We start from the raw sequence: 25,166 nt of genomic DNA, 5'->3' as shown, positions 1-25,166 counted from the left end.
GAATGCAATGTGCTATCATCGGCAAAACTATGGATAGGATTTCCCGTCAATGGAAGAAGGTCATTAATATACAAGAGGAAAAGAGTGGGGGAAAGAACTGAACCTTGCGGAACACCGGCATTAGTGGAGAAGTTAGAAGACAGAGAGCCATCTATCATCTCCCTCAGTGAGCAATCAGAGAGAAAACTGGATAACCAATTACTAAAAACAGTTGGCAAACCATAAGATGGAAGCTTGTTTAGAAGACCTTTATGCCAAACACAATCAAAAGCCTTTGAGATGTCAAGAGCAACTACTTGTGTTTCACCGAACCTTTCCATTGAATTAGTCCATAAATGGGTAACATAAGCCAGAATATCACCAGTGGATTGACACTGACGGAATCCATACTGGCGATCGTTGATCAGACAGAAGGTTTCTAGGTAGTTTAAGAGTTGGCGGTTAATTGATTTCTCCATTACTTTAGAAAGAGTAGAAGTAATTGTAATGGGACGATAATTGGATGGGAGGGATTTGTCACCCTTTTTAGGAACTGGCTGGATATGAGCAAATTTCCAAGCAGAAGGAAAAACACCTTTGGAATAAGAAAGTGAAAAAAGGCAGCAAAGAATAGGAGTAAGTTCAGGAGCACAGGTTTTGAGAACAAGTGGAGAAATACCATGAGGACCTGGAGCTTTCTTAGCATCAAGATTCATCAAAATCCTTCTGATATCCTTTTGACGGAAAACCACAGGAGGCATTGAATGGAGCGTGTTGGGAATGGTGGGAAGTGTTTTACCAAGATCATTAATACATGAGCTGGAAGAAAAATGGGATGCTAGCAGGTCAGCTTTATCCTTGGCTAAAGTGACAACAGAACCACCTGGTTTGGACAGAGTTGGGAGCAGAGATGGGCAAAAGTTGCGCCCAATAGCTTCGGCAAGAGACCAGAATGCTCGGCTACCATTAGGGCAAGAAGCAAGTTTTCTACTCTTAGCCCATTCAAACTCTAGTTTGGACTGATTAATAACTGCTTTACAATTGTTGTGAGCTTTGGTGTAGGCAGAAAATGAAACTGAAGAATTAGAAACAAGCCAATTACGATATGCAACATTCTTCTCTTGAACAGCCTTAGCACATTTATTGGAAAACCAAGGTGTAGATAAAGGACGAGATTATAAAGTGGAGTGTGTGATAAAGGATTCCATTCCTGCAAGAATAATTTCACTGACACGATCTGAGCAAACGTTGACATCAGACGTTTTGAACCAGTAATCCAACCAAGGAAAAGAAGTCTCGCAGGTCATCCCATTTTGCATTCTTGTAATGCCAAGAAACACGAGGTTGGGAATAGCCATGAGATAAAGGTTCCATTGGAGAAGAGACAGTCACCAAGTTGTGATCTGAAGTGTCTAAAGGACCTCTCACTTCGACCTTGTACTTAGAAGGGTTGTTTGTGAGAAAAAGATCAAGTGTATTATTGGCTGTATGATTAGGATTGTCCGATATTCTTGTAGGTAAATGAACAATCTGTGCTAGGTCGTTAGTAATTGCAAAAGCCTCAGCATCTCGACCTGCTGGGTCGGTGTGACTAGAAAACGGAAGCCAGCTGGAGTTGTGAACATTAAAATCACCAATGAAAATTACCTCACTGTTAGGAAAGTTGGACTGGAGAAAGTCAAGTTGCAAAGAGAGGAACTCAAAGAGCTCCAAGTGATTAGTGGAGTTGGGAGAATGGTAGAGACAACAGATGAATTTGACACAATGAGGTAGAGAGATTTTAAGCCAGAGAAGATCAAAGAGAGGAGATTCCAAATTGCCAAGTCTTTGACAGGGAATATCAGAACGGACATATGCACAAGTACCACCTTTGAGGCGAAAGGAATCATACAGCGAATAATTTGGGCATCTGAGATGAGCAGTAGTTGAATCAGCCGATAACTGAGATTCTGTCAGAAAAAGTACATGGGGTTTGGCAGACTGCAAGTGGAAATGGACATTGTTGAGATTAGAATTGAGACCACGTATATTTGTGAAATGAATTAGGAAGAGCTTATTAACTATTTATGCATTAACTAATTATCACATTTCCAATTTTTAAACAAGGGCATAGAAAAAATATATTCCCTCCCTCTGAATGCCCATTTGTGACAGTGCAGAAAGTATACATATCTAATATAATCATATATCAAATAGCATATATGTGGTGGAGCAATTTTATTTTCAAGTTTTTCAAATTTCCTGTTCTGTTAAGTGTAAAAATTTCATAATTATGCATTTGAACATCTTTCTGTTTAAGCATTATGTGTTGAAATATCAAAAATATATATACACACAAATTTTGGGAGAGTGCTCCTCTGAAGTGCATTCATGCAAGGTACCTCGTGCTACCCCACCATCTAAGCCGAAGCTTATACATGGTTTGCAAAAACAATTTAAATTACAGTATACTGTGCTATGTATAAAACATTTGTTAGTTAAAATTAACAACTCATAACACAACACGACTCAGGAGGAACATCACCACTTAGCCTTATTCTAGACGAATCAGGTTTTAGTCAGTATTAACTATCTAGCCTCAGCAAGGTTCTCCTCTTAAAGACATCAGCAACAAATTTATTAAAGTAAGCGAATAGCCTCCAATCTGTGAACATGATCCAAAGACTACAATGCTCTAGATGGCCCAAAGATATTTCTAATTTCATCGAAATGTCCACGTAATTATCACAATTCAGCATTATGTGTTCAGCAGTTTACTCATTCCCACACGAGCATAATCTACTAGCCAAGCCATGTCCTGTCAATAAAAATGCAGCATTCATACCAAACTGCTGCCATGATTTCTTCCTTACATCTAAAATTCTGACCTTTGGTAGGAACATAATGTTGCTCTACCTTTCTAAGAGAGCTCCCACCTCTCTTTCCAGATATCATTCAACTGGTCTAATATTTTATTTTTCAAATTTTTGATTTGCTCTAGTATAGATTTTACCCATCTCAGGATGCAAAATTATATTCAAGATTGATCTCCTTATGTTTTTTCTAGTGCAGTACATAAATACATTTAGTAGTACTTGAAGATCCACTGGAAACCTTCCTGAAATCACTTGCAGTGCTTTAGTTGAAACCGTTAAAGCCCTGGTTGTGCAAAGGAGAGTGAACCTTTGTGCTTGAAATAAGTACTTTTTACAGTCATGTTAGTTATAGAATGCAGCAAAACCACAGAAGCATAAGTGATGGTGGGTGTAAAGAGACAATCATATAAGGTATTAAGTGCTCTGCCCTTAATTCCCCAACCCTTATAACTCTTCTGAGCATGTGTACAATGTACGAATCTTGCTTCTTAAATATTTGACATGCAGAATAAAGCTCATCCACTTTACCACACTCACTTCCAAGCACTTTACTATGATCTCATATTTCAATGCAACTCCTTGAGCATGTACAAGTGGACTTCCATTCAAACTTAATCTTCCATTTAATAGAATCTGCACTGACTTAGTCTTCGAAATTTTCAACTTATAAGAATCTGCCCACAATATTAAGTCATTTAATACCTCTGACGCACGATCTTCAAATTGTGATCTTCCATTCCCATATACAAGAATAAGCAGATCATTGGCATAAGCAGATCATGCTATTAAATTAATTCCAACCTAGTGTCAACTCAGAAATTCATCCAAAACTATAGACCATGCATGAGGCCTGATCACCAAGTATTGAGAACATCCTCTTTCCACACTTCTACAAATCTCTGTGTAGTTAGTTCTCACAATAATACTTCTATTACTAAAGTAATCTCTAAAAACATTATACATTTATCAGAGATCCCTACTGCCCTTATTCTTGACAATATGCCTCCTCACCAAAGCATGTCAAATGCGCCGTGAAAGTCTACAAATAAACCCAGCTTATTTGCCCCTCATACTCTTGAACATATTGTACCATTCTGATTATGGCACCCTCTGTTGATTTTCCTTTCTTATATCCATATTGGCTATCAGAGGATGTATTTCTTTGTTGATACCTAATCATCAGGCGGTTAATGCAAGACCTTTCATAAGTTTTTGCCATAACTGGTAACAGAGCTATGGGACAATATGAACCAGGCTAGCAATTTTGCAAAGAACTAGCAATGCTGATAGTTTACCTTCTGTTCCAGAGAAAATAATGGAGTCACTGGTTAAACAAGCATTGTAGGATCATCTAGACAAGACTACAGCAATAATTCAGACACAGCATGGGTTTGTTAAGGGGAGTTAATTGGTCTTGTCTGACCAATTTGATTGGATACTATGATGTGGTCAAAGGAACTGGATGAAAAAAATAATTTTAATCTCATATACTTGGATTTCAGGAAATCTTTTGATACTTTTGCACATGGAAGATTACTGTACAAATTGGAGCAATATGTCATTAAGTGCAAGTTGCTACAATGGATAAAAGGATGGTTGAGTAGGGGAAGACAGAGAGTGGTAATCAATGGACACTGCTCTTCATGGACTAGTGTTATTTGTAGTGTACCCCAGGGTTTGGTGTTGGCCCATTCTTGTTTTGTATATTTATCAATGATATTGATGAAGATATATCAAGCTTAATGTTGAAGTTTGCAGATGATACAAAAGTTGGTAGGGTTGTTAATGACAGTGTGCTACTGCAACAGGATCTAGAAAAGTTGGGCAGAGAAGTAGCAACTTAAGTTTAACGTTGACAAATGTAAAGTACTGCATAACCACAGAGAAATATACCAACTGTGTTGTGTTACACTCAGGGTAGTGGAGAATGAAAGAGACCTAGGGTAATTGTACAGTCAGATATAAAGGTTTCTGAGCAGTGCAGACATGCTGCCAGAGGCAGTCATGGAGTTTTGTCAATGATATTCAGGAATTTTGCTAGCATGTATAAGGAGGTGGTTATCCCCTTGTATAAGGCATGGTCAGGCCACACCTTGAGTACTATGTACAGGTCTGGAAGCCTCATTTTAGGAAGGATTTAGAGTTGCTAGTACGAGTATAGAGATGGGCAACAAGACTGGTGAGGGGAATAAAATGGTGCTCTTACAAATAAAGGCTTACGTTCTGCAAATTGCAGTGTCTGGAGACTAGGCACCTGCGGGGTGATCTAATTGAGTTGTATAGAGCCTAGAATGGATTGAGCAGGCTCAGTGCTGATGGGATCTCTTGCTCAGATTACAGATCTCAGGGGGCATAAACTGAAATTGAGGAAAAGCAGTTGACAAATAGACATGCGGAAATTTGCCTTTAGCCAGCAGGTAATTTATTGCTGGAACAAACTTCCATCTGTCATTTGTGGAAGTTGATAGCTTAAATAAATTCAAGGAAGAAGTGGATAAACTGCCTTTTTTTTTGGCTGATGCTGTATAAGCTTGGTTTCTTGCGTGATATGCCTCTACTAATGCTAAAGCTAATGCTATTTGTTTTCCATGTTTTGTGTGCATTCTTTCAGAACCAATTCCATGCAAACAAACCATTGCAAATTTTATGTATTTACTTCTGTTTCAACTAGTTAGGTTATATTTCTTTGGGAATTTCATTTAATAAGCCAGTAAAAGGCTAAATCATTAAACTTTGTAATAAGAGTAAACTGTTTGCTCTTTAATATTGCAAAAAATAACATATTTACTTATTGGTTACAATATTGGTACAGAAACATAATTAACAATATTTTTTTTTAATGTATCTGATTAGCCTAGATATTCTATCACATCCTTAATGGCAGATGATAGAATACTTAGAATAATGAAAGGTATTGTTGTCTTATTAAGAACAGGTGCAAGATCCAGTGGAAATATTTGGTTGTAATTTTTGTACCACAATTGTAGTCTTAATTGTAGTTGACATTAAAGAACCAATAGTTTATCTAGTTCTTCCTCATATTTATTCAGACTACTTATTTCCACAACACAGGATGGAATCCGGTTAAAATAATGAACAACATTGATTGTCTGCTGGCTTAATGCCCACTTCGGCATATTCATCTTGCAACCATCTTTCCTCAATTTGAAATTATTTCCACTCGTGTGTAGCCTGAGCAAGAGGAAGGATGCCATGAGCATTTAACTTACAATACATTCAAATACAAAAACACCTCAGTTAGTTCTCTTTGCAGGTGCTTAGTCTCTAGATGCTGCAGTTTCCAGAACTGAAGCCTTTCCTAGTAAGTGTACTGTTATGATCTCTCATTAAACTTGTTTCTCTTCTCTTATCCCATTCCAACAGATCCACATCCTTCCTAAAATGAGGCTTCTATACCTGCATGCAGTAATCAAATGGCCTAGCCATTGCTTTATTTCTGGGCGCCTCCGTAGCCAGGTGGGAAGGAGCAGCAGTGCGTAGCACACGCTTCTTGATTAGACCGGGGTTCGAGCCCGTCACCACCAAATACGGAGGATGCGGAAAGGTCAGGGAATGACCACCGCATATCCCGGAGCAATATGGCCTTAGTTGCTAATGCTCCTAAAAAGCAAATAACAAACAGCTTTATTTCTGTTGACAAAATTCTTGTATATCAATTGACAAAACCAATCTGGCAGTCTGTCTGCACCACTCAGAGAACTTCATGTCCACCCACACAGTTATACCAGGCCTTTTAGACTTCCATATCTTGTTGGGGAAGTTGATAGCTTAAATAAATTTAAGGCTGAGCTGGATAGGCATTTGGAGTTAATGGATGGGTGAAAAGGGAGTATTTTATTTTGGCCGATGCTGCATAAGCTTGCTTTCTTGCATTGTATGCTTCTAATGCTAATGCTTTTTAGTTCTCCAGTACCCCAGGGCAGTACCACAAAGTTTGCATGTTATTCTGCTATTATTGCTATCTTTATGCAATAACTTGCATTTGTCAGTGTACACCTTCAATTGCAGCATCTCAGTCCAGCTGCTCAATTTTTCTAGATCTTATGGCAGTGCAGTGGCATACTCTAAGTACTGTCATTAACTACCCTGCTAACCTTCATATCATCTGCAATATCATTAATAAATATTGAAAATAACAGGCCCAGCACTGAACCCTATGGGAATACACTAATAATATTAGTGCAAGTAGAGTAGTGCCCATCGAAAACAACTCTGACTTCTCCCCACTCGATCAGGCCTTTACTCATAGCAGTAATTTGCCCTTAATGCCACACTGTTCTAATTTGTACAGCAGCCTTTTTTTATGCAACAGTATAAAAAGCTTTTCTGAAATCTAAGTATATGAAGTCAGAATTATTTCTTTACATCCAGTTCCTTTTTTACTGCATTATTAGCATTAGCATTAGCATTAGTAGAGGCATTTGATGCAAGAAAGCAAGCATATGCAGCATCAGCCAAAAAAAACCCCACTTCCACTTCACCCCTCTGTTCGTTCAAAATACCTGTCCAGCTGAGCCTTAAACTTATTTAGGCTATCAACCTCCACCACAGGGGACGGAAGTCTGTTCCACCAACCAACCACCCGCTAGCTAAAGGCAAATTTCCGCACGTCTATCCTACATCTGTCTTTCCTCAATTTGAATTTATGCCCTCTCAGGTGATTTTTCTGAGCTAGAGGAAGAATCCCATCAGCATTGAGCATGCTTAAACCATTCAAGGCTTTATACACCTCTATCAGATCACCTCGCTGGTGCCTAGTCTCCAGATACTGTAATTTGCAAAACTTAAGCCTTTCTTCGTAAGAGCACCCCTTTGTTCCATTCACTAATCTTGTTGCCCTTCTCTGTACTCGTTCCAGCAGCTCTACATCCTTCTTGAAATGAGGCCTCCAGACCTGTATACAGTACTCTAGGTGTGGCCTGACCATTGCCTTATACAATGGAATAATCACCTCCTTATCCCTGCTAGAAAAATTCCTATATATCATTGACAATACACCATGAGCTACTCTTGCAGCCCGTCTGCACTGCTCAGAGAACTTCATATCTGCCTGCACAACCACCCCCAGGTTCCTTTCATTCTCTACCACTGTCAGTGTACTACCACAGAGTTGATACGTTGCTCTGGGGTTGCTGTTTCCCATGTGTAGTACTTTACATTTGTCAATGTTAAACTTCATTTGCCACCTCTCAGCCCATCTGCTCAACCTTTCCAGATCCTGTTGCAGCAGCATAGTGTCAGTAGTGTCCTTGACAACTCTGCCTACCTTTGTATCGTCTGCAAACTTGGACATTAAGCTTGATATACCATCATCAGTATCATTTATGAATACAGAAAACAATAATGGACCCAACACTGAGCCCTGAGGGACTCCACTAATAACATTAGTCCATGACGAGTAGTGTCCATTGATTACCACTCTCTGTCTTCTCCCCCTCAGCCACCCCTTTATCCACAGCAGCAATTTGCCTCCAATGTCACATTGCTCCAATTTGTGCAGCAGTCTTCCATGTGCAACAGTATCAAAAGCCTTTCTAAGATCCAAGTATATAATATCAAAGTTATTCCCTGCATCCAGTTCCTTTATGACTGCATCATACTATCCAGTCAAATTGGTCAGGCAAGACTTCCTCTTAACAAAACCATGCTGTGTCCGAGCTATAACTGAAGTCTTGTCTAAATGATCCTGCAGTGCTTCTTTAACTAGTGCCTCCATTAATTTTCCTGGAACAGAAGTTAAACTCACAGGTCTATAATTACTTGTGTCAGCCTTTGATCCTCCTTTGTGAATTGGGTTCACATTTGCACATCTCCAGTCTGTGGGTACCTCCCCTGAGTCCAAGGAAGCTCTCATAATTATGGCTAAGGGTTTGCTTACTTCCTTTGCTGCCTCCTTTAATATAACTGGATAGATCCCATCCACCCCGGGTGCCTTTCTTGTGTTTATCTTCAACAATTTCTCCTCCACTTTACTCTCAGTTATTACAAGATTCTCTAGCTTACTGCTAGAGTTGAATACACCTCTGGCTTTCCCCTCGCTAAATAACTCCTCATATGTGAATGTCGATGCAAAATATTCATTTAGTTTGTTAGCTACCTGAGCAGGATCATCAACAGTTGACCCATCTATATCAAGTGGACCAATCTGATTCATGCCCTTCCTTCTAGAGTTTACATAAGTAAAGAACTCTTTGCTCTTTTTCTTTGCATCCCTTGCCAAAGATTTCTCGTAATCTGCCTTCCTCCGCCTAACCTCCTTTGTGACTTGATTACAGACCAGCTTATATCTGCCATAGGCTTCAGTGTAGCCTGATAATTTATATGCATCCCATTCATTTTTCTTGGTTACAGATCAACTTGTATCTATCATAGGCTTCTGTGTCATGTGTTAATTTGTATGTATCCCATGCATGTTTCTTCTCTGCCATATGCCTCATCAGTTCATCTGACATACATTTAGGCCTAAACCTTGAACAATATTTCTTAGTTGGTATGTAAAGCCTAGTAGCTTCCAAGATAAGTTCTTTGAATGCTTCCCATTTTGCATTTGCTGTTGGTAACATCATCAGTTGGTCCCACTGTATAGAATTTAAATACTGTCTCAGTCCATCGTAGTCGCCTTTACGAAAGCAATAACCCTTCCCTTTACCCCTAATGGTAGTTACCTCTTTGAGTAAATCCCACTTCAGCACACTGTGATCACTGCTAATAATCAAATCAAGAGTATTACTCCCTCTAGTTGCCTCCCGAACATGCTGATGTAGAAAACAATCATCCAATAAATCCACAAAAGCCTTGCTAGTGTGTGAGTGACCAGCCCCCAAATTCCAGTCAATATCTGGGAAATTAAAATCTCCCATTATAAGACTCTCTGATTTACTGGCCCACTCTATTTCCCTGTACAGTTTCTTATTGTACTCATCAGAGTCATTAGGCCTATAGCACACTCCTACTCTCAATTTTGATCTCCCAATGCTTATGTCACACCAAACTGACTCGACACTGCACTGTCCAGCGATGTCCACTGGCTTCACTTCCTTGGATTTTGTGTATTTCTTAACTAATAACATAACCCCTCCTCCCTTTCTTTCCAGTCTATCCTTTCTGTAGACGTTGTACTCCCCAAATTCCAGTTCTGCATTACTTATATCTGTGTGACACCACGTCTCTGATATCCCAACAATATCTGCCTTTGATGTTTTGAGCAATACCTCAAATTCATCAAATTTATTTACTAAGCTCCTAGCATTGGTATACACGCAAGTATACATGCACCTATTCCTATTCTTAGCTACCCTAACACAACCCATGTGTTTACTTGTACCGCAATGACTCCCAGCAGTCTCTGAAATATCCTGCATCTTGTTTTTCAGGCTTCTGCTCATTCCAATAGAAGCAGTGCAAGGATCTCTTTCACCTCTGCCAGTGGCAAAGGTGTTATTAGTGGAGTCCCTCAGGGTTCAGTGTTGGGTCCATTTTTGTTTTCTGTATTTATAAATAATATTGATGATGGTATATCAAGCTTAATGTCCAAGTTTGCAGACGATACAAAGGTTGGCAGGGTTGTTAAGGACGCTACTGACGCTATGCAGCTGCTGCAACAGGATCTGGAAAGGTTGAGCAGATGGGCTGAGAGGTGGCAAATGAAGTTTAACATTGACAAATGTAAAGTACTACACATGGGAAACAGCAACCCCAGAGCAATGTATCAACTGTGTGGTACTACACTGACAGTGGTAGTGAATGAAAGGGACCTGGGGGGGGTTGTGCAGGCTGATATGAAGTTCTCTGAGCAGTGCAGATGGGCTGCAAGAATAGCTCATGGTGTCTTATCAATGATATACAGGAATTTTTCTAGCAGGTATAGGGAGGTGATTATTCCCTTGTATGAGGCAATGGTCAGGCTGCATCTTGATTACTGTATACAGGTCTGGAGGCCTCATTTCAAGAAGGATGTAGAGCTGCTGGAATGAGTACAGAGAAGGGCAACAAGGTTAGTGAACGGAATGAAGGGTTGCTCTTACGAAGAAAGGCTTAAGTTTTGCAAATTATAGCATCTGGAGACTAGGCACCGGCGAGGTGATCTGATAGAGGTGTACAAAGCCTTGAATGGTTTGAGCATGCTCAATGCTGATGGTGTAATGCCTCTTGCTCAGAATAATCACCTGAGAGGGCATAAATTCAAATTGAGGAAAGATAGATATAGGATTGCCTTTAGCCAGCGGGTAGTTGGTTGGTGGAACAGACTTCCATCCCTTTTTGTTGAAGTTGATAACCTAAATAAATTTAAGGCTCAGCTGGACAGGTATTTCGAACGAACGGGGGGGAGAAGTGGAATGTTTTTTGTTTTTTTTTTTTTTTGGCTGATGCTGCATAGGCTTGATTTCTTGCATCATATGCCTCTACTAATGCTAATGCTACTGATAAAATAAGATTGCCTCTTACTGTAATAAATCCATGCTGTGACTTCAGTATAACTGCATTCCTTTCTATTTGGCATATATATCACTACTGTACTTAAAACTGCTTTTTAATAATTGTCAATCAATTCGGCCCTGGAGAGAATGTGAAGGCTTATGAGATAGAATTCTTCTCATCGTGGTCTATGCCTTAAATCGAGGCAGTGATATGTGGGTTGAGAAAACTGCTAGCTTGGGGGGGCATTACACAAACCAGTAGTTTAACTATAGGCAAGACAGAGGTAAAAGTAATTCCTGCATTGCTACTATTGTTACATGCAGCCTGGAAATCGAGGTATCTAGGATTTCAGGCTCTGATGAGGGTCAATAGGGAACAAATGAAAACATGGGCTGTGTTAGGGCAACTAAGAGTGAAAACATGCATGTATACTTGCATGTACACTAATGTTAGGAGCATTGTTAATAAATTTGATTGATTTGAAATATTGATTAAGTCATTGAATGTAGAATGTAAGAATAGTGAAGACATGGTTATTTGAATATGGGGAGTACAATGTATACAGGAAGTCAGACAGGACAGGAGAGGTGGGATTACATTCTTAGTTAGGAAGAATATTAAATATGAGGCAGGGCATCCAGTTGTCATGGGTTACAAGTGCAATGTTGAGTCAGTTTGATGTGATATAAGCAGTGGAAAAACAAAATTGAGAGTAGGAGTGTGTTATAGGGTTAATGACTCTGATAAGTATACCAAACAGCTATAGAGGGAAATAAAGTGGGCCAGGAAATCAGAATGTTTCATAATGGGTGATTTTAATTTTCCAGATGTTGACTGGAATTTGTGGGTTGGCCACTCGCACACTAGCAAGACTTTTGTGGATTTGTTGGATGACTGTTAGAGAGGCGACAAGAGAAAGCAATATTCTTGATCTGGTTAACAGCAGTGGTTCTTCATGCATTAAAAATCTGCAGATAAAAGACCACTGGTTGGCAGTGATCACTGTGTACTAATGTGAAATTTAATCGAAGGTATAAATACTGTCAATGGTAAAGGAAAGCCTTTTGCTTTCGTAAAAGTGATTCCAGAGGGCCCAGACAGTTTTTAAATTGTGTGCAGTGGGACCAACTGCTTATTTTACCAACAGCAAATTCTAAATGTATTCAGGGAAGTAATCAAAGATGCTACTAGGCTTTCTGTACCAACAAAGAAATACTGATTAAGGCTTAGACCTGAATGGATGTCAGATTGAGACACTTGGCAGAGAAGAAAAGAGCATGGAATGCATAGGAATGCATATAAATTACCAAGTGATACAGAAGCCTATCTTACATACAAATTAGTCTGTAATAAAGTCACAAAGGAGGTCAGGCAAGCTAAGGCAGATTATGAGAGGTCTCTGGCAAAAAATGCTTTTCTTTGCATTTTTTGCCAGTGACCTCTCATAATCTGCCCTAGCTTGGCTGACCTCCTTTGTGACCAAGACTTCCATGCTTATATTAACAGTAGAAGGAAGGGGTTGAATCACATTGGGCCACTCAGTATCCATGGATCAACTTTTGATGACGCTGCTCAGGTTGCTGACAAATTGAATAGGCATTTTGCATCTACTTTCACACATGAGAAATTCTTTAGGTTAGGGGATGCCAAAAGTTTATCAAACTCTAATGAGGAGCTAAATGACCTTGTGATAACCGAAACAAAAGTGGAGAAGAAATGTTGAGGATGGACATAAAAAGGCACATGGAAAATATCCAATTACATTAAGGGAGGCAGCAAATGAGGTTAGCAAACCCTTAGCCGTAATTATGAGAGCATCCGTGGATTTGGTGGAAGTCCCTATGGACTGGAGAAGGACGAATATATCCCCGATAAAGGGAGATCAAAAGGAGACATGAGTAATTATAGACCTCTTAGCTTACTGTTCATTCCAGGGAATATAATGGAATCACTGGTTAAAAAAGTAATGTAGGGCTATTTGGACAGGCATGCAACTATACCGCAATCACAGCATGAGTTTGTCAAAGGGCAGTCTTGTTTAACGAATCTGATAAGTTACTATGATGCAGTGACCAAGGAATTGTATGCAAAAAATAATTTTCACTTCATATACTTAGAATTGAGGAAGGCTTTTGATACTGTTGCACATAAAAGACTGCTGTACAAACTGGAGATTTAAGGGAAATGGAGCATTAAGGGAAAGTTACTGCTATGGATAAAGGGATGGTTAAGTGGAAGAAGACAGTGGTTATCAATGGGCATGACTCTTCATGGACTAATGTTATTAGGGTTCAGTGCTGTGTCTTTGTTATTTTCAATATTTATCAATGATATTGACGAAAGGCTTAATATCTAAGTTTGGAGAAATATAAAGTTTGGCAGTGTGGTTAATGACAGTTGTCAGGGTGAACTACTGCAATGAGATCTGGGAAGATTGGGTTCATGGGCTGAGAGATGGAAGCTGAAGTTTAACATTGACAAATGCAAGGTGCTGCACATAAGTAGCTGTAACCCCAGAGTAACCTCTCAACTATGTGTACTGCACCCAGGGTACTGGAGAATATAAAAGACCTGGGGATAATTGTGCAGTCAGACATGAAATTCTCTGAGCAGTGTAGACATGCTGCCAGAACAGCTCATTGGGTTTTGTCAATGATATACAGAGACTTTGCTAGCAGGGATAAGAAGGTGATTATTCCTTTGTATAAGGCCATGCTTAGGCTGCACCTTGAGTACTGTATACAAGTCTGGAGGCCTCACTTTAGGAAGGATGTAGATCTGTTGGAACAGATGCAGAGAAAGGCAACCAGATTGGTGAAGGGAACAAAAGAGTTCTTGTACCTAGAAAGGCTCAATTTAGTTCTCAAATTGTAGCATCTGGAGACCAGGCACCTTCTGGAAGATCTTATTGAGGTGTTTAAAGCCTTAACTGGATTGAGTTAGCTGTATGTTAATGGTATTCTTCCACTTGCTGAGACTATACACATGAAGGGTCATAAATTCAATTTGAGGATTTTTTTTTTTTTTTTTTGGTAGTTGTTGGTGCATAGGCTTCTGTGTGCCATAATGCACCTCCCAAGGTTTGTGCAGTACTGTGATCCAAGCTTGAGGCGGGAATCGAACCCGCGACCTTTGGGTTGCCAGGCAGGCACTTTACCTACCCGGCTAGCCCTGTCTGCAATTTGAGGATGGATGGTTTAGGATAGGTGTAATGAAGTTTGCCTTCAGCCAGCAGATGGTTGATTGTTGGAACAGGCTTCCATCTGTCATTGTTCTGGAAGTGAAGTGGCTGAATAAATTCAAAGAACTAGATAATATCTTGAGGTACGAACGTGTGAACTGTTTTTTTTTTTGTTTTTTTTTTTTCTGGCTGACACTATATAAACTTGCTTTCTTGCATGATTTGCCATTACTAGTATTCCATTTTTTTCTTCCAGGAACAGAATTCCAGCTTACAGGTCTATAATTACTGATGTCACCCTTTGTCAGTCCATTGTGAATTTTGGATACATTCAAGCATCTCCAGTCCCTAGGAACCTTCCTTGAGTCCAGTGAAGCTCTTATAATTGTGGCTAAAGCTTTGCTTACTTCCTTTGCTGCCAACTTTAATATAATTGTAGATTCCATTCAATCCAGGTTCTATTTTTACATTTTGCTTCAATTCTTCATCTACTTTCCTCTCAGTTGTCATCAAATCATTAATGATAACTGAGAATGTGTCCTCTTTTTTCAATTGGTTAAAATTGTGTCATTCTTACCCCAAGAAGATTCCCGATGTATGAATATAGATGCATGATATCTATTCAGTTTGTCAGCAAGTTGAGCAGTATCATCAAGTTAAACTGTTCATGCTTAGTCGACCAGTGTGATTCATCCCCTTCCTTCTAGTATTTACATAAGTAAAGGAGTCTTGGCTGCTTTTCTTTCCATTCTTTGACTTCTCTAATCTGCTTTTTCTTCTGTAATTAGTTGCTTTTCTTTGCATTCTTTGACATTTCTAATCTGCCTTAGTTTGTCTAACCTCCTCTGTAATTTAATTGCAGACTATTGATATACATCCCATGCATTTTTCTTCTTCCAGGAGTCTCTTCAGTTCTTCTGGCATCCTTTTAGATATTTAGATATAGGTATTAGATATATATTTAGATATAGGCCTTGAATAGTATTAGACATCCTTTTAGATATAGGTCTAAGCCTTGAATAGTATCCCTTAGTTTGTGTAAAAAGCCTATAGTGGCTTCTACGATTATTTATTTGAATGCTTCCTATTTAGAATTTGTTGTTGGTAACATGTTGGTCGCACTGCTTAGAATTTACAGATTGTCTGAGAGCACTGTAGTCATCTTTATGAAAGCAAAAACTCTTCCCTTGTGTTTGATAGTACAGTACTTACTTACAGCTTTAAGTAAGCATAAAATTAAAGTTCCAACTGGAAAGATCATTCGAATTAGTAAATCTGTTTTGGGCATTAAATCGAACTCTGAAATTATTCTACAAATGTGTGTTTCTCTCCATCATCAGCTATGCTGCAGGTGCTTGGGAGCATAATTTTTCATTCTTTAATTAAAAAGTATCTTTCAAGTGCAGAGATTCTTTCTTTTGGCGACTTCTCGAAATTGCAGGACAGTCACCATTGCTTTACAGGTTGTTTGTGGTAGAATTCCTATGCGTTTTGAATTAATAGCTCACTATTTACTTTACTTTTGACACAAAAACATGCCAGCTAGAAAAGACAATTATGTTATTGCAGGGGCTCACATCTGGTGAGTATGGGCTTGGCACACCTAGGGTCCTGAGCTGGATATCATCATTCTTCCCTTTCTTGGTGATTCCCTTCTCTCTCTCTCTCTCTCTCTCTCTCTCTCTCTCGGGGTAATTCAGATTTTTTTTTTTTTGGCTGGCGCAGCATAAGCCACAGGCTTCCTTGCACCACACAGCTAATAATACTACTACTAATAATAATAATATTGTCCTAAATGTATCTGAAAAACTGGATATGTCTCGTATTAAAAATTAATGTTTACAATCTTGGCAGACAGAATGGTCTGCTTCCCCTTTGGGGAGAGTGATTTATAAATATTTCCCCCATGTCTTTAAAATAGTAAACAAGCTAATTGGTTCTGTCCTGGACTCAACACCTTATTCTTACTGACAGTACATGGGAGTGTTAATCATAAATTACCTGCTTTGGGTTTAGCAGCCTCCCATTTGTGCCCATGTGGCCTTGATGAAACTATAGAACATAGGCTTTTCAAGTGTAATTTTTATGTTTACTTGAGGAATCAAATACAAATTATTACTGAGATATATATAGCCCTGAGAATATAAATCAATTAGTGTCAAATAAAGAGAACTTTCCTGTCCTAGCTTATCAACTATTTAAAAGTAGAAAACATATTTTGAGTAATAATTAGATATTTAGTCTAATAGCTAAATTCTTCTGTATGGAAGAAGTTTCTCTTTCTCGGCATAATGGATTTGCTGAGTTTGATTACTTGTTTATCTGCTGACTCAGCACTTCCACATTCAATTTCGTTTTTTCTGCTGAGATCAATCAGCAGAGAAAGGAAATTGCAGCTTCTAATCAAGAAACAAAAAACTTCTTTTTTGGTCACATTATGAGACATCAAGAAGAATATGCAGTGTCACAAATCATTCTGACTAAAGAATTAATGGTAAGAGGAAGAAGAATATTATGGCGGGATAATTTGAAGGACCATTCCTTAAAATTATCCATCTTCCTTCAATTGTTCCACAGGCAAAACTGTGGAACAATTATTTCATGATATTTACAACAGATGCTGATCACAACCCCAGATGGGACAGCAACCTAGGATAATGATGATTGCTTTTTAGAATTGTAACTTTTATGGCAGTTACTGTAATTTAGTTGATAATTAAATGAAATTGTGAGGTAGCAATTTCGTCTTTGGCTGTGCGCTATTTGCTCATGGCTGACATATATATATGTACATATTGTTATCTGTTATCTGTCAATTGTTATCTGTTTAAGTTTGTCATTTGTCATCTATAAATTAGGTGTCTATTTTACTGTCAAGATCAGATTATATACTTGTAAGATCAAATGTTGCTTATTGTTCAGAAACACAAATATGTTGATTTGTGCTTGTTTCACATTGCTACAGGCAGATCAGTGGTGCTGATCTCTACTACATCGACTTGAAAACTGCTAGATTATTGTTATTGTTGGGTTTGTCTCTCAAGGACTGTTTGAGTGATATTGTTCCATCAGCTTCTAATGCATAGTTTTATAATGACTGTGACCTATTGCAGAGTCTTCAGCTTGTGACGAAATCAGAATGATTTCCTATTGCAGAGTATTCAGCTTGTGACGAAGTCAGAATGATTTCCTATTGCAGAGTATTCAGCTTGTGACTTCCTAATCTTGCCTGGTTTGGTTTGGGACTTATAATGAACAAAGTTGTACTTTGACCTATCATTGACCACCACCTTTTTAAAGATGTCAAGTCTGCCACTGTGTTTGCAGTGAGTGCTACTATAGCTATTTTAATGTTTTATTAAGACCTTTATAAGACATATCTCTGCCACTGTAATAGCAAGGTGCATGATCTTATAACCTGACATTTGTCTGAGCAGGTGTCTTAGTTATTTAAATACGTGATATATATATTTTGTTATTGCCGATGACAGTTGTGTTGGTTTCCTCCAATCATCTCTTCTCATTACTAATTAAATTGTATTCACTTTCACATTTGACTATGGTCATTATGGTGCTTTTCTGTATGATTCTTAATTGTTTAGCTAGCATTTTAAATGCTATGACATAGAAAAGAATTTTCTATTGTATGTTATTAGGGGTTTAATTTACTTTTTTTATCCATAACACAAGTTTCATTATGAATACCTGGTTAACGTAAGGTTTGTTTAACTGGGTTAGTTTGCTGGTTGTCTTCTCTTCTGTTGCCTTTCCTAAACATCTTATTTTCATTGTCCGGGGAAGTTTCTTCCTTCTCAACTTTCTATCCTCTTTTTCCCTTCCCCTCCCTTTATCCCCTACTTCTTCCATTTATTCCTGTTTCAGTTCTCAAAAGTACCCCCGGGGTTTTCAGGTAATCCCTGAAAGCTCCAATAAGAGTCTGGTGTACAGTCCCTGGCATGCCTCCATGTGGCAAGGGATGGAGGTCATGGGGTGGGGAACCAGGTGTCCTCTGCCCCGCCCCCTGGCTGCAAAGTTGCCAGTTGCAGGCACTGAACATTCAACAGAACCACATGCGTGCGTGCACACACACACACACACACACACACACACCTCTGACTTTGGCACATGCCTTACAGATGAAACCACAGCATGTAGGAGAAACCCTGGAGACTGCCTTAAAAACAAAAATACTTTGAATACTTTGTACAGACCAGCTTGTGGCAACATGTCTCTAATATCCATGCAGTGTTTGCATTTGATGATATAATCAGTACTTGAAATTCGTCAAATTACTTACTGTGCTCCTAGCATTAGTGTACAAATGAATTGAATGAACTAAAAGACTTTTAGTAGAACTTTTTTCCTCCCCCACATCTGGTTAAATTAATTTCTGAACACAAAGCAATGAAATTTTGATCAAATATTTGAAAACCAAGTATAGTTTTATTTTAATTAGAGATAGTAGTCTCAGGAAATATTTCTACATATGCCATAATTTTGGGTATTCAGGAATTTTTTTTTAAATTACTTAGTGTATAACATACTGCACTTGTTAATCTTAATCTTTGTTGCTTATTTGAAGCATCATCATTTTCATCACAAACAGTCATCTAGTCCACTTTCTTCCTATTTCGATGAATGTTATAATTGTGCAAATGAGGTTCTTTTACAAGAGCTACAGGATGATCTCCATCCACTTCATAGTTGTGGATCCAGGCAGCAGATTTCTCTTTCACATGACTCAGGTAGATCAAGTGATTCAAGTTCAATATCACAAAGTCAAAGCTCTTTAGAAGGTTTTAATTATATAAAATGCAGGTATGTGCACTTAAATTGAATATTTTAAAATTCATTATTATGTTTATAAGAATGATCACATTTCTATGTCAGTTACTGTTATAAAATAGAGTTATTATAAAATTATAAAAATACAATGTCCCAATTGTTGTTATATACATTTTTATACTTCAGTTCTGAAATAACTACTTTATACTGAATTAAAGAATTATAAGATAGATAGATGGCCCTATCTTATTTAATTCTCTATCTTATAATTAAAGAATTATAAGATATTTTTTTTTTTTTATTAAAACGTGAACAGTAGATACATTTTCAACAACAACTATTTACATTCTATGTACAAAGCAAAAAAGAAAGATAAAGAAAACTTTTTAGCAAGAAATACAAAGGTTTCAATATTTTAATTTCAGGAAATAAGAAAAAAAACAGTTTCTTGGGGTTGGGTTGTTCTCATGTTAAGTGTCACACGCTGAAGGTGATGGACTGTTCAGTGATGGTGAAGAGGTGACCGTCACTGTTCCATTCGCTGTTAAGACGATCCACAGTTTCTGGTTTTTTGCTGTGGAATTCGAGTAGAAGTTTGCTCTGCAACTTCCTCCGTAGGCTCCACTTCAGATGTTGCGCCAATGTGTCGACAGGAGGCACGTCGTCACTCCTTCTTGTGTGCTTCAAGTAGAAGTTCTAAATGACGGCCTTGGCCGCAATGAATAGGAAGTTGCAGGTGGTGTGTGCTGTCTGCTCAGAGTGAAGTAGGTACCAGTAGACCTCCGGAGTGTGGGCATGGTTGCAGGCAAGCTTTGCTGCATCCAAAGCGTATTTGACGAGTTCCTTGTTCACAGGGCATGCCAGGTATATGTGTTCCAGGGTACCTGGGGTGGCGCAGAAGAGGCAGTAGTTTGAGGAGCGTAACCCGAAGATTTGTAACTTGACTGGGGTGGGAAGGATGTTGTGTCACAGTCTCCACTGGATGTCTGCGTCCGATTTGGAACATTTCGTCCTGTACGGAAGGTTCCACTGAAAGTTGGGTGGTGGCTTGTGGTGAGTGGAGAGGGGTGCAGGGACAGCTTGGCAGGTGGATGACGGGAAAATCGTGGTTGCATGGCGAGACATGATTAGCTGGTAGACTTTTTTGGAAGGTGCAGGAGACAGAGGTACCGTGTCTTCTGGTGATGTGATGACGAAGGTTGGTGTAAGCGAGGATCCAGTGACATTTCCAATCCCTTTAGTTCTAGTGATGTCTGGAAGAGCTTGTGTGATCGCTGATTTTAGATGTATGTGTTGCTGCTTTGCATTAATGGTTTTAATGGGCAAATCTTCTGATCCTTTCATTCAAGGCTTGGTGTCAGGAGGTCGCCTATGGTTCTTATTCCTGCCCAGTTCCACGTAGGGAAGAAGAGAATATCATCATTTGCAGGGTCTATTCTTTTATTGTAGAAGAGTGGTTCTGAAAGTATTCCGGGAAGGGATGTTCTCTCAAGATTATGGTGAAGGTTTAGCTTTTTAGCATTAGCATTAGCATTAGTAGAGGCATTTGATGCAAGAAAGCAAGCTTATGCAGCATCAGCCAAAAAAAAAAAAAAAACACTTCCACTTCACCCCTCTGTTCGTTCAAAATACCTGTCCAGCTGAGCCTTAAACTTATTTAGGCTATCAACTTCCACAACAAGGGATGGAAGTCTGTTCCGCCAACCAACCACCCGCTGGCTAAAGGCAAATTTCCGCACGTCTATCCTACATCTGTCTTTCCTCAATTTGAATTTATGCCCTCTCAGGTGATTTTTCTGAGCTAGAGGAAGAATCCCATCAGCATTGAGCATGCTTAAACCATTCAAGGCTTTATACACCTCTATCAGATCACCTCGCTGGTGCCTAGTCTCCAGACACTGTAATTTGCAAAACTTAAGCCTTTCTTCGTAAGAGCACCCCTTTGTTCCATTCACTAATCTTGTTGCCCTTCTCTGTACTCGTTCCAGCAGCTCTACATCCTTCTTGAAAAGAGGCCTCCAGACCTGTATACAGTACTCTAGGTGTGGCCTGACCATTGCCTTATACAAGGGAATAATCACCTCCTTATCCCTGCTGGAAAAATTCCTGTATATCATTGACAATACTCCATGAGCTACTCTTGCAGCCCGTCTGCACTGCTCAGGGAACTTCATATCTGCCTGCACAACCACCCCCAAGTCCCTTTCATTCTCTACCACTGTCAGTGTAGTACCACAGAGTTGATACGTTGCTCTGGGGTTGCTGTTTCCCATGTGTAGTACTTTACATTTGTCAATGTTAAACTTCATTTGCCACCTCTCAGCCCATCTGCTCAACCTTTCCAGATCCTGTTGCAGTAGCATAGTGTCAGTAGTGTCCTTGACAACCCTGCCAACCTTTGTATCGTCTGCAAACTTGGACATTAAGCTCGATATACCATCATCAATATCATTTATAAATACAGAAAACAATAATGGACCCAACACTGAGCCCTGAGGGACTCCACTAATAACATTAGTCCACGATGAGCAGTGTCCATTGATTACCACTCTCTTTCTCCTCCCCCTCAACCACCCCTTTATCCATAGCAGCAATTTGCCTCCAATGTCACACTGCTCCAATTTGTGTAGCAGTCTTCCATGTGCAACAGTATCAAAAGCCTTTCTAAGATCCAAGTATATAATATCAAAGCTATTCCCTGCATCCAGTTCTTTTGTGACTGCATCATAGTATCCAATCAAATTGGTCAGGCAAGACTTCCCCTTAACAAAACCATGCTGTGTCCGAGGTATAACTGAAGTCTTGTCTAAATGATCCTGCAGTGCTTCTTTAACCAGTGCCTCCATTAATTTTCCTGGAACAGAAGTTAAGCTCACAGGTCTATAATTACTTGTGTCAGCCTTTGATCCTCCTTTGTGAATTGGGGTCACATTTGCACATTTCCAGTCTATAGGTACCTCCCCTGAGTCCAAGGAAGCTCTCATAATTATGGCTAAGGGTTTGCTTACTTCCTTTGCTGCCTCCTTTAATATAACTGGATAGATCCCATCCACCCTGGGTGCCTTTCTTGTGTTTATCTTGAACAGTTTCTCCTCCACTTTACTCCCAGTTATTTCAAGATTCTGTAGCTTTTTCCAGCGGTATAGTGCGTCTTTATAAAACGGCGGTAGTTTGAGTGGTACTGGTGCCATGTCCATTCTCAATATTGTTGATAGGGATAGTCCTCTAGTGGCTGTTGCTAGTAGTTTATCCGTAGTGTTGGAATGTGCGTATTTTGTTTGCAGTGTCTTAAGAAGAAAGGTGATCCGGAATGCTGTGATTTTGTTGTCAAAATAGACCAACCCTTGACCCCCGTGAGTAAGTGGTTGGCTAAGTTTGGAGTAGGACATCCAGTTGGTTTTGTTCCAAAGGAAGCTTCGGACAGATGCCTGGATTAGGTGGAGGAAGTCAGCAGGTGGAGTGAGAATGTTGAAGGTGTGCCAGAGAACGCTTGCCGCCATATGATTGACCACAAGCACTCTCCCTCTCAGCGAAGATGTGGCACACACGCTTCTCCATCTCCCGAGTACTTTGTTGAAACGACTCAGCAATTCGGGCCAGTTCTTCTGGGAGAAAAGGAGGGTATTGCCGATTTCTGTCCCTCGCTGGACCATGTGCCTTGGATGGGGGAGTCGGTTCTAGTTTTCCAGTTGCCAGCCCACAGGCCGCTGGTCTTACAGTGGTTGAGTTTTGCACCTGATGCTTGAGCATAAAGATCATGAGACTTTTGAATGACTTCAAATTCACTCTCGTGTCGTATTGCAATTGTGACGTCATCTGCGTATGCTGAGTAGGTTATATTTAGGTGGGGTTCTGGTAGTAGCGTTCATCGGGATTATATACTGGTGGCAATTTTATTAAGGAATGGTTCTATGGCAATTGCATAGAGTTGTCCAGAGAGTGGGCAGCCTTGTTTTATTCTTCTGGAATACGGAAAGTGGCAGGTGAGCTGGTTGTTGAGTTTCAGGCAGAATTTGGCTTCTTTGTATAGCAGATGGATTATAAGATAGATAGATAGATTAGATATTTTTTTTTTTTTTTATTATTAAAACGTGAACAGTAGATACATTTTAAACAACAACTATTTACATTCTATGTACAAAGCAAAAAAAGAAAGATAAAGAAAACTTTTTAGAAAGAAAAACAAAAGTTTCAATATTTTAATTTCAGGAAATAAGAAAAAAAAAGTTTCTTGGGGTTGGGTCATTCTCATGTTAAGTGTCACACGTTGAAGGTGATGGACTATTCAGTGATGGTGAAGAGGTGACCGCCACTGTTCCATTCGCTGTTAAGATAATCCACAGTTTCTGGTCGTTTGCTGTGGAATTCGAGTAGAAGTCTGCTCTGCAACTTCCTTCGTAGGCTCCACTTCAGATGTTGCGCCGATGTGTCGACAGGAGGCATGTCGTCACTGCTTCTTGTGTGCTTCAAGTAGAAGTTGTAAATGACGGCCTTGGCCGCAATGAATAGGAAGTTGCAGGTGGTGTGTGCTGTCTGCTCAGAGTGAAGTAGGTACCAGTAGTCCTCCGGAGTGTGGGCGTGGTTACAGGCAAGCTTTGCTGCATCCAAAGCGTATTTGACGAGTTCCTTGTTCACAGGGCATGCCAGGTATATGTGTTCCAGGGTACCTGGGGTGGCGCAGAAGAGGCAGTAGTTTGAGGAGCGAATAGATAGATAGATAGATATTTTTTTTTTTTTTTTTTGTTTCTTAGAGGTTTATTTCATTAGCTGCAAGTCAAGGTTTGGCTGATTTGTTTTTACACTATACAGGATGACATTTTGTTTATTTCTTTTGTGTTTTCCATAATAGGCGACTGGACAAGGGCTGAACTGGACGATAGTTGGCAACCATTGGTTCACCATCAAAAAAATCCAGTCTTCTGAATTCTCGAAGCTGGCTATAACTAATCAGTAATGGATTGTGAAAGACTGTCCATGATACATTTTCAGTACAAGGTGGAGTGGTCAGGGAACCTCTGTAGCAGTAAAATGGGAAGTGGTTTTTAGGTATAAATTCCTCTGGAAATACACCATAGATTTTGGTTGTTGAGTACGGGTCTCTGATTTTCCATAGGTTATCAGTTATAGGGCAGAAAGATGGAACTTCACATTTATCTACCTTAAAAATATACCTAAAACAGCCAGTTCACCTTTGTTGTTGATATGTACTATATGAAGCTCTAGAGGATGCAGATTTCTATTAAGAATATGCTCTGATCCGTGATCATCACTGCTTCCCCAATGAAAATGCATCTCTTGAAAGAAATAGGGTGGTGATGGCAGATCTCTACTGAAAATATAAGGCCTGTAACCAGATGTAAATTCTATCTTTGCTGTGTATCCTGTATTTCTAAGTTTTGGTTCATAAAGCTCCAGATCATAACCTTCAAAACATACATCTTCAAGAGCCTTTGTCTTTGCTACAGAATAAGTTAAGGCAATAGGTGACTGCTGTTCACCAATGTATGGGTGACAAAATTTTCCCCAATAAGAAGGACCCATCAATCCTCCATAAGACCAAGTGTTACTGTATCCTGTGGCTTCATCAATATCTCTTTCATCCCTTTCAGGCATAGTAAAGGTTATTACTTCAGCTTTAGAGCCTTCTGATCCATAACGGGGTTTGACAACTCTTAAAATTGAGCGGGGCTTGTCACCTTCTGAAGCAGAACAGGGTCTATCTGTCCCACCTCGACTATAATTTGGATTATCCATGATCGAAAAATAGTAGACCCTAGACTTTTCTAGGGATCTACAAATTTTGAATTTTGAAAACCAGAACCTAAAACATAGAAGACCCAGATGTATATCTAGTTCTTCATAGACAGACAGACAGACAGACAGACTGACTGACAGAAAGAAAGAAAGAAAGAAAGAAAGAAAGAAAG

The 25,166-nt window shown here is 39.4% G+C and overlaps 2 protein-coding genes across 4 annotated transcripts in view; one reads left to right on the top strand and one right to left on the bottom strand.

The window, feature by feature from the left end:
• The window catches only part of LOC150078508 (rho GTPase-activating protein 39-like), a 789,750-nt gene that overhangs the window by 365,695 nt on the left and 398,889 nt on the right, over positions 1-25,166 (top strand). For all 3 annotated transcript variants that reach the window (XM_090385235.1, XM_090385234.1, XM_090385233.1), the window contains exon 6: positions 19,037-19,272. In XM_090385235.1, coding sequence (XP_090241361.1) covers positions 19,037-19,272 — 236 coding nt within the window. The remainder of the gene's footprint in view (positions 1-19,036; positions 19,273-25,166) is intronic.
• Positions 24,062-24,993, bottom strand: LOC150078509 (carbonic anhydrase 2-like). Its single transcript, XM_090385173.1, has 2 exons — positions 24,448-24,993; positions 24,062-24,397 (listed from the first exon to the last, which is right to left on the bottom strand). Exons 1-2 carry the CDS (start codon positions 24,991-24,993, stop codon positions 24,062-24,064), a joined length of 882 nt encoding a protein of 293 aa, XP_090241299.1.

The sequence above is a fragment of the Mastigoproctus giganteus genome, chromosome 11, assembly GCF_048544385.1.
Source record: "Mastigoproctus giganteus isolate SK-2022 chromosome 11, ASM4854438v1, whole genome shotgun sequence".
Classification (NCBI taxonomy): Eukaryota; Metazoa; Arthropoda; class Arachnida; order Uropygi; family Thelyphonidae; genus Mastigoproctus; species Mastigoproctus giganteus.
Note: the sequence above shows the minus strand (reverse complement) of the source record. Positions and strands in the feature narration are given on the sequence as shown.

Excerpts from the sequence above, each read along its gene's own strand:
- LOC150078509 (XM_090385173.1), bottom strand. The coding sequence starts at position 24,993 with ATGGATAATCCAAATTATAGTCGAGGTGGGACAGATAGACCCTGTTCT. Across the intron at positions 24,398-24,447 it reads ATCCTCTAGAGCTTCATATA|GTAGATAAATGTGAAGTTCC; the intron begins GTACATATCAAC and ends TATATTTTTAAG.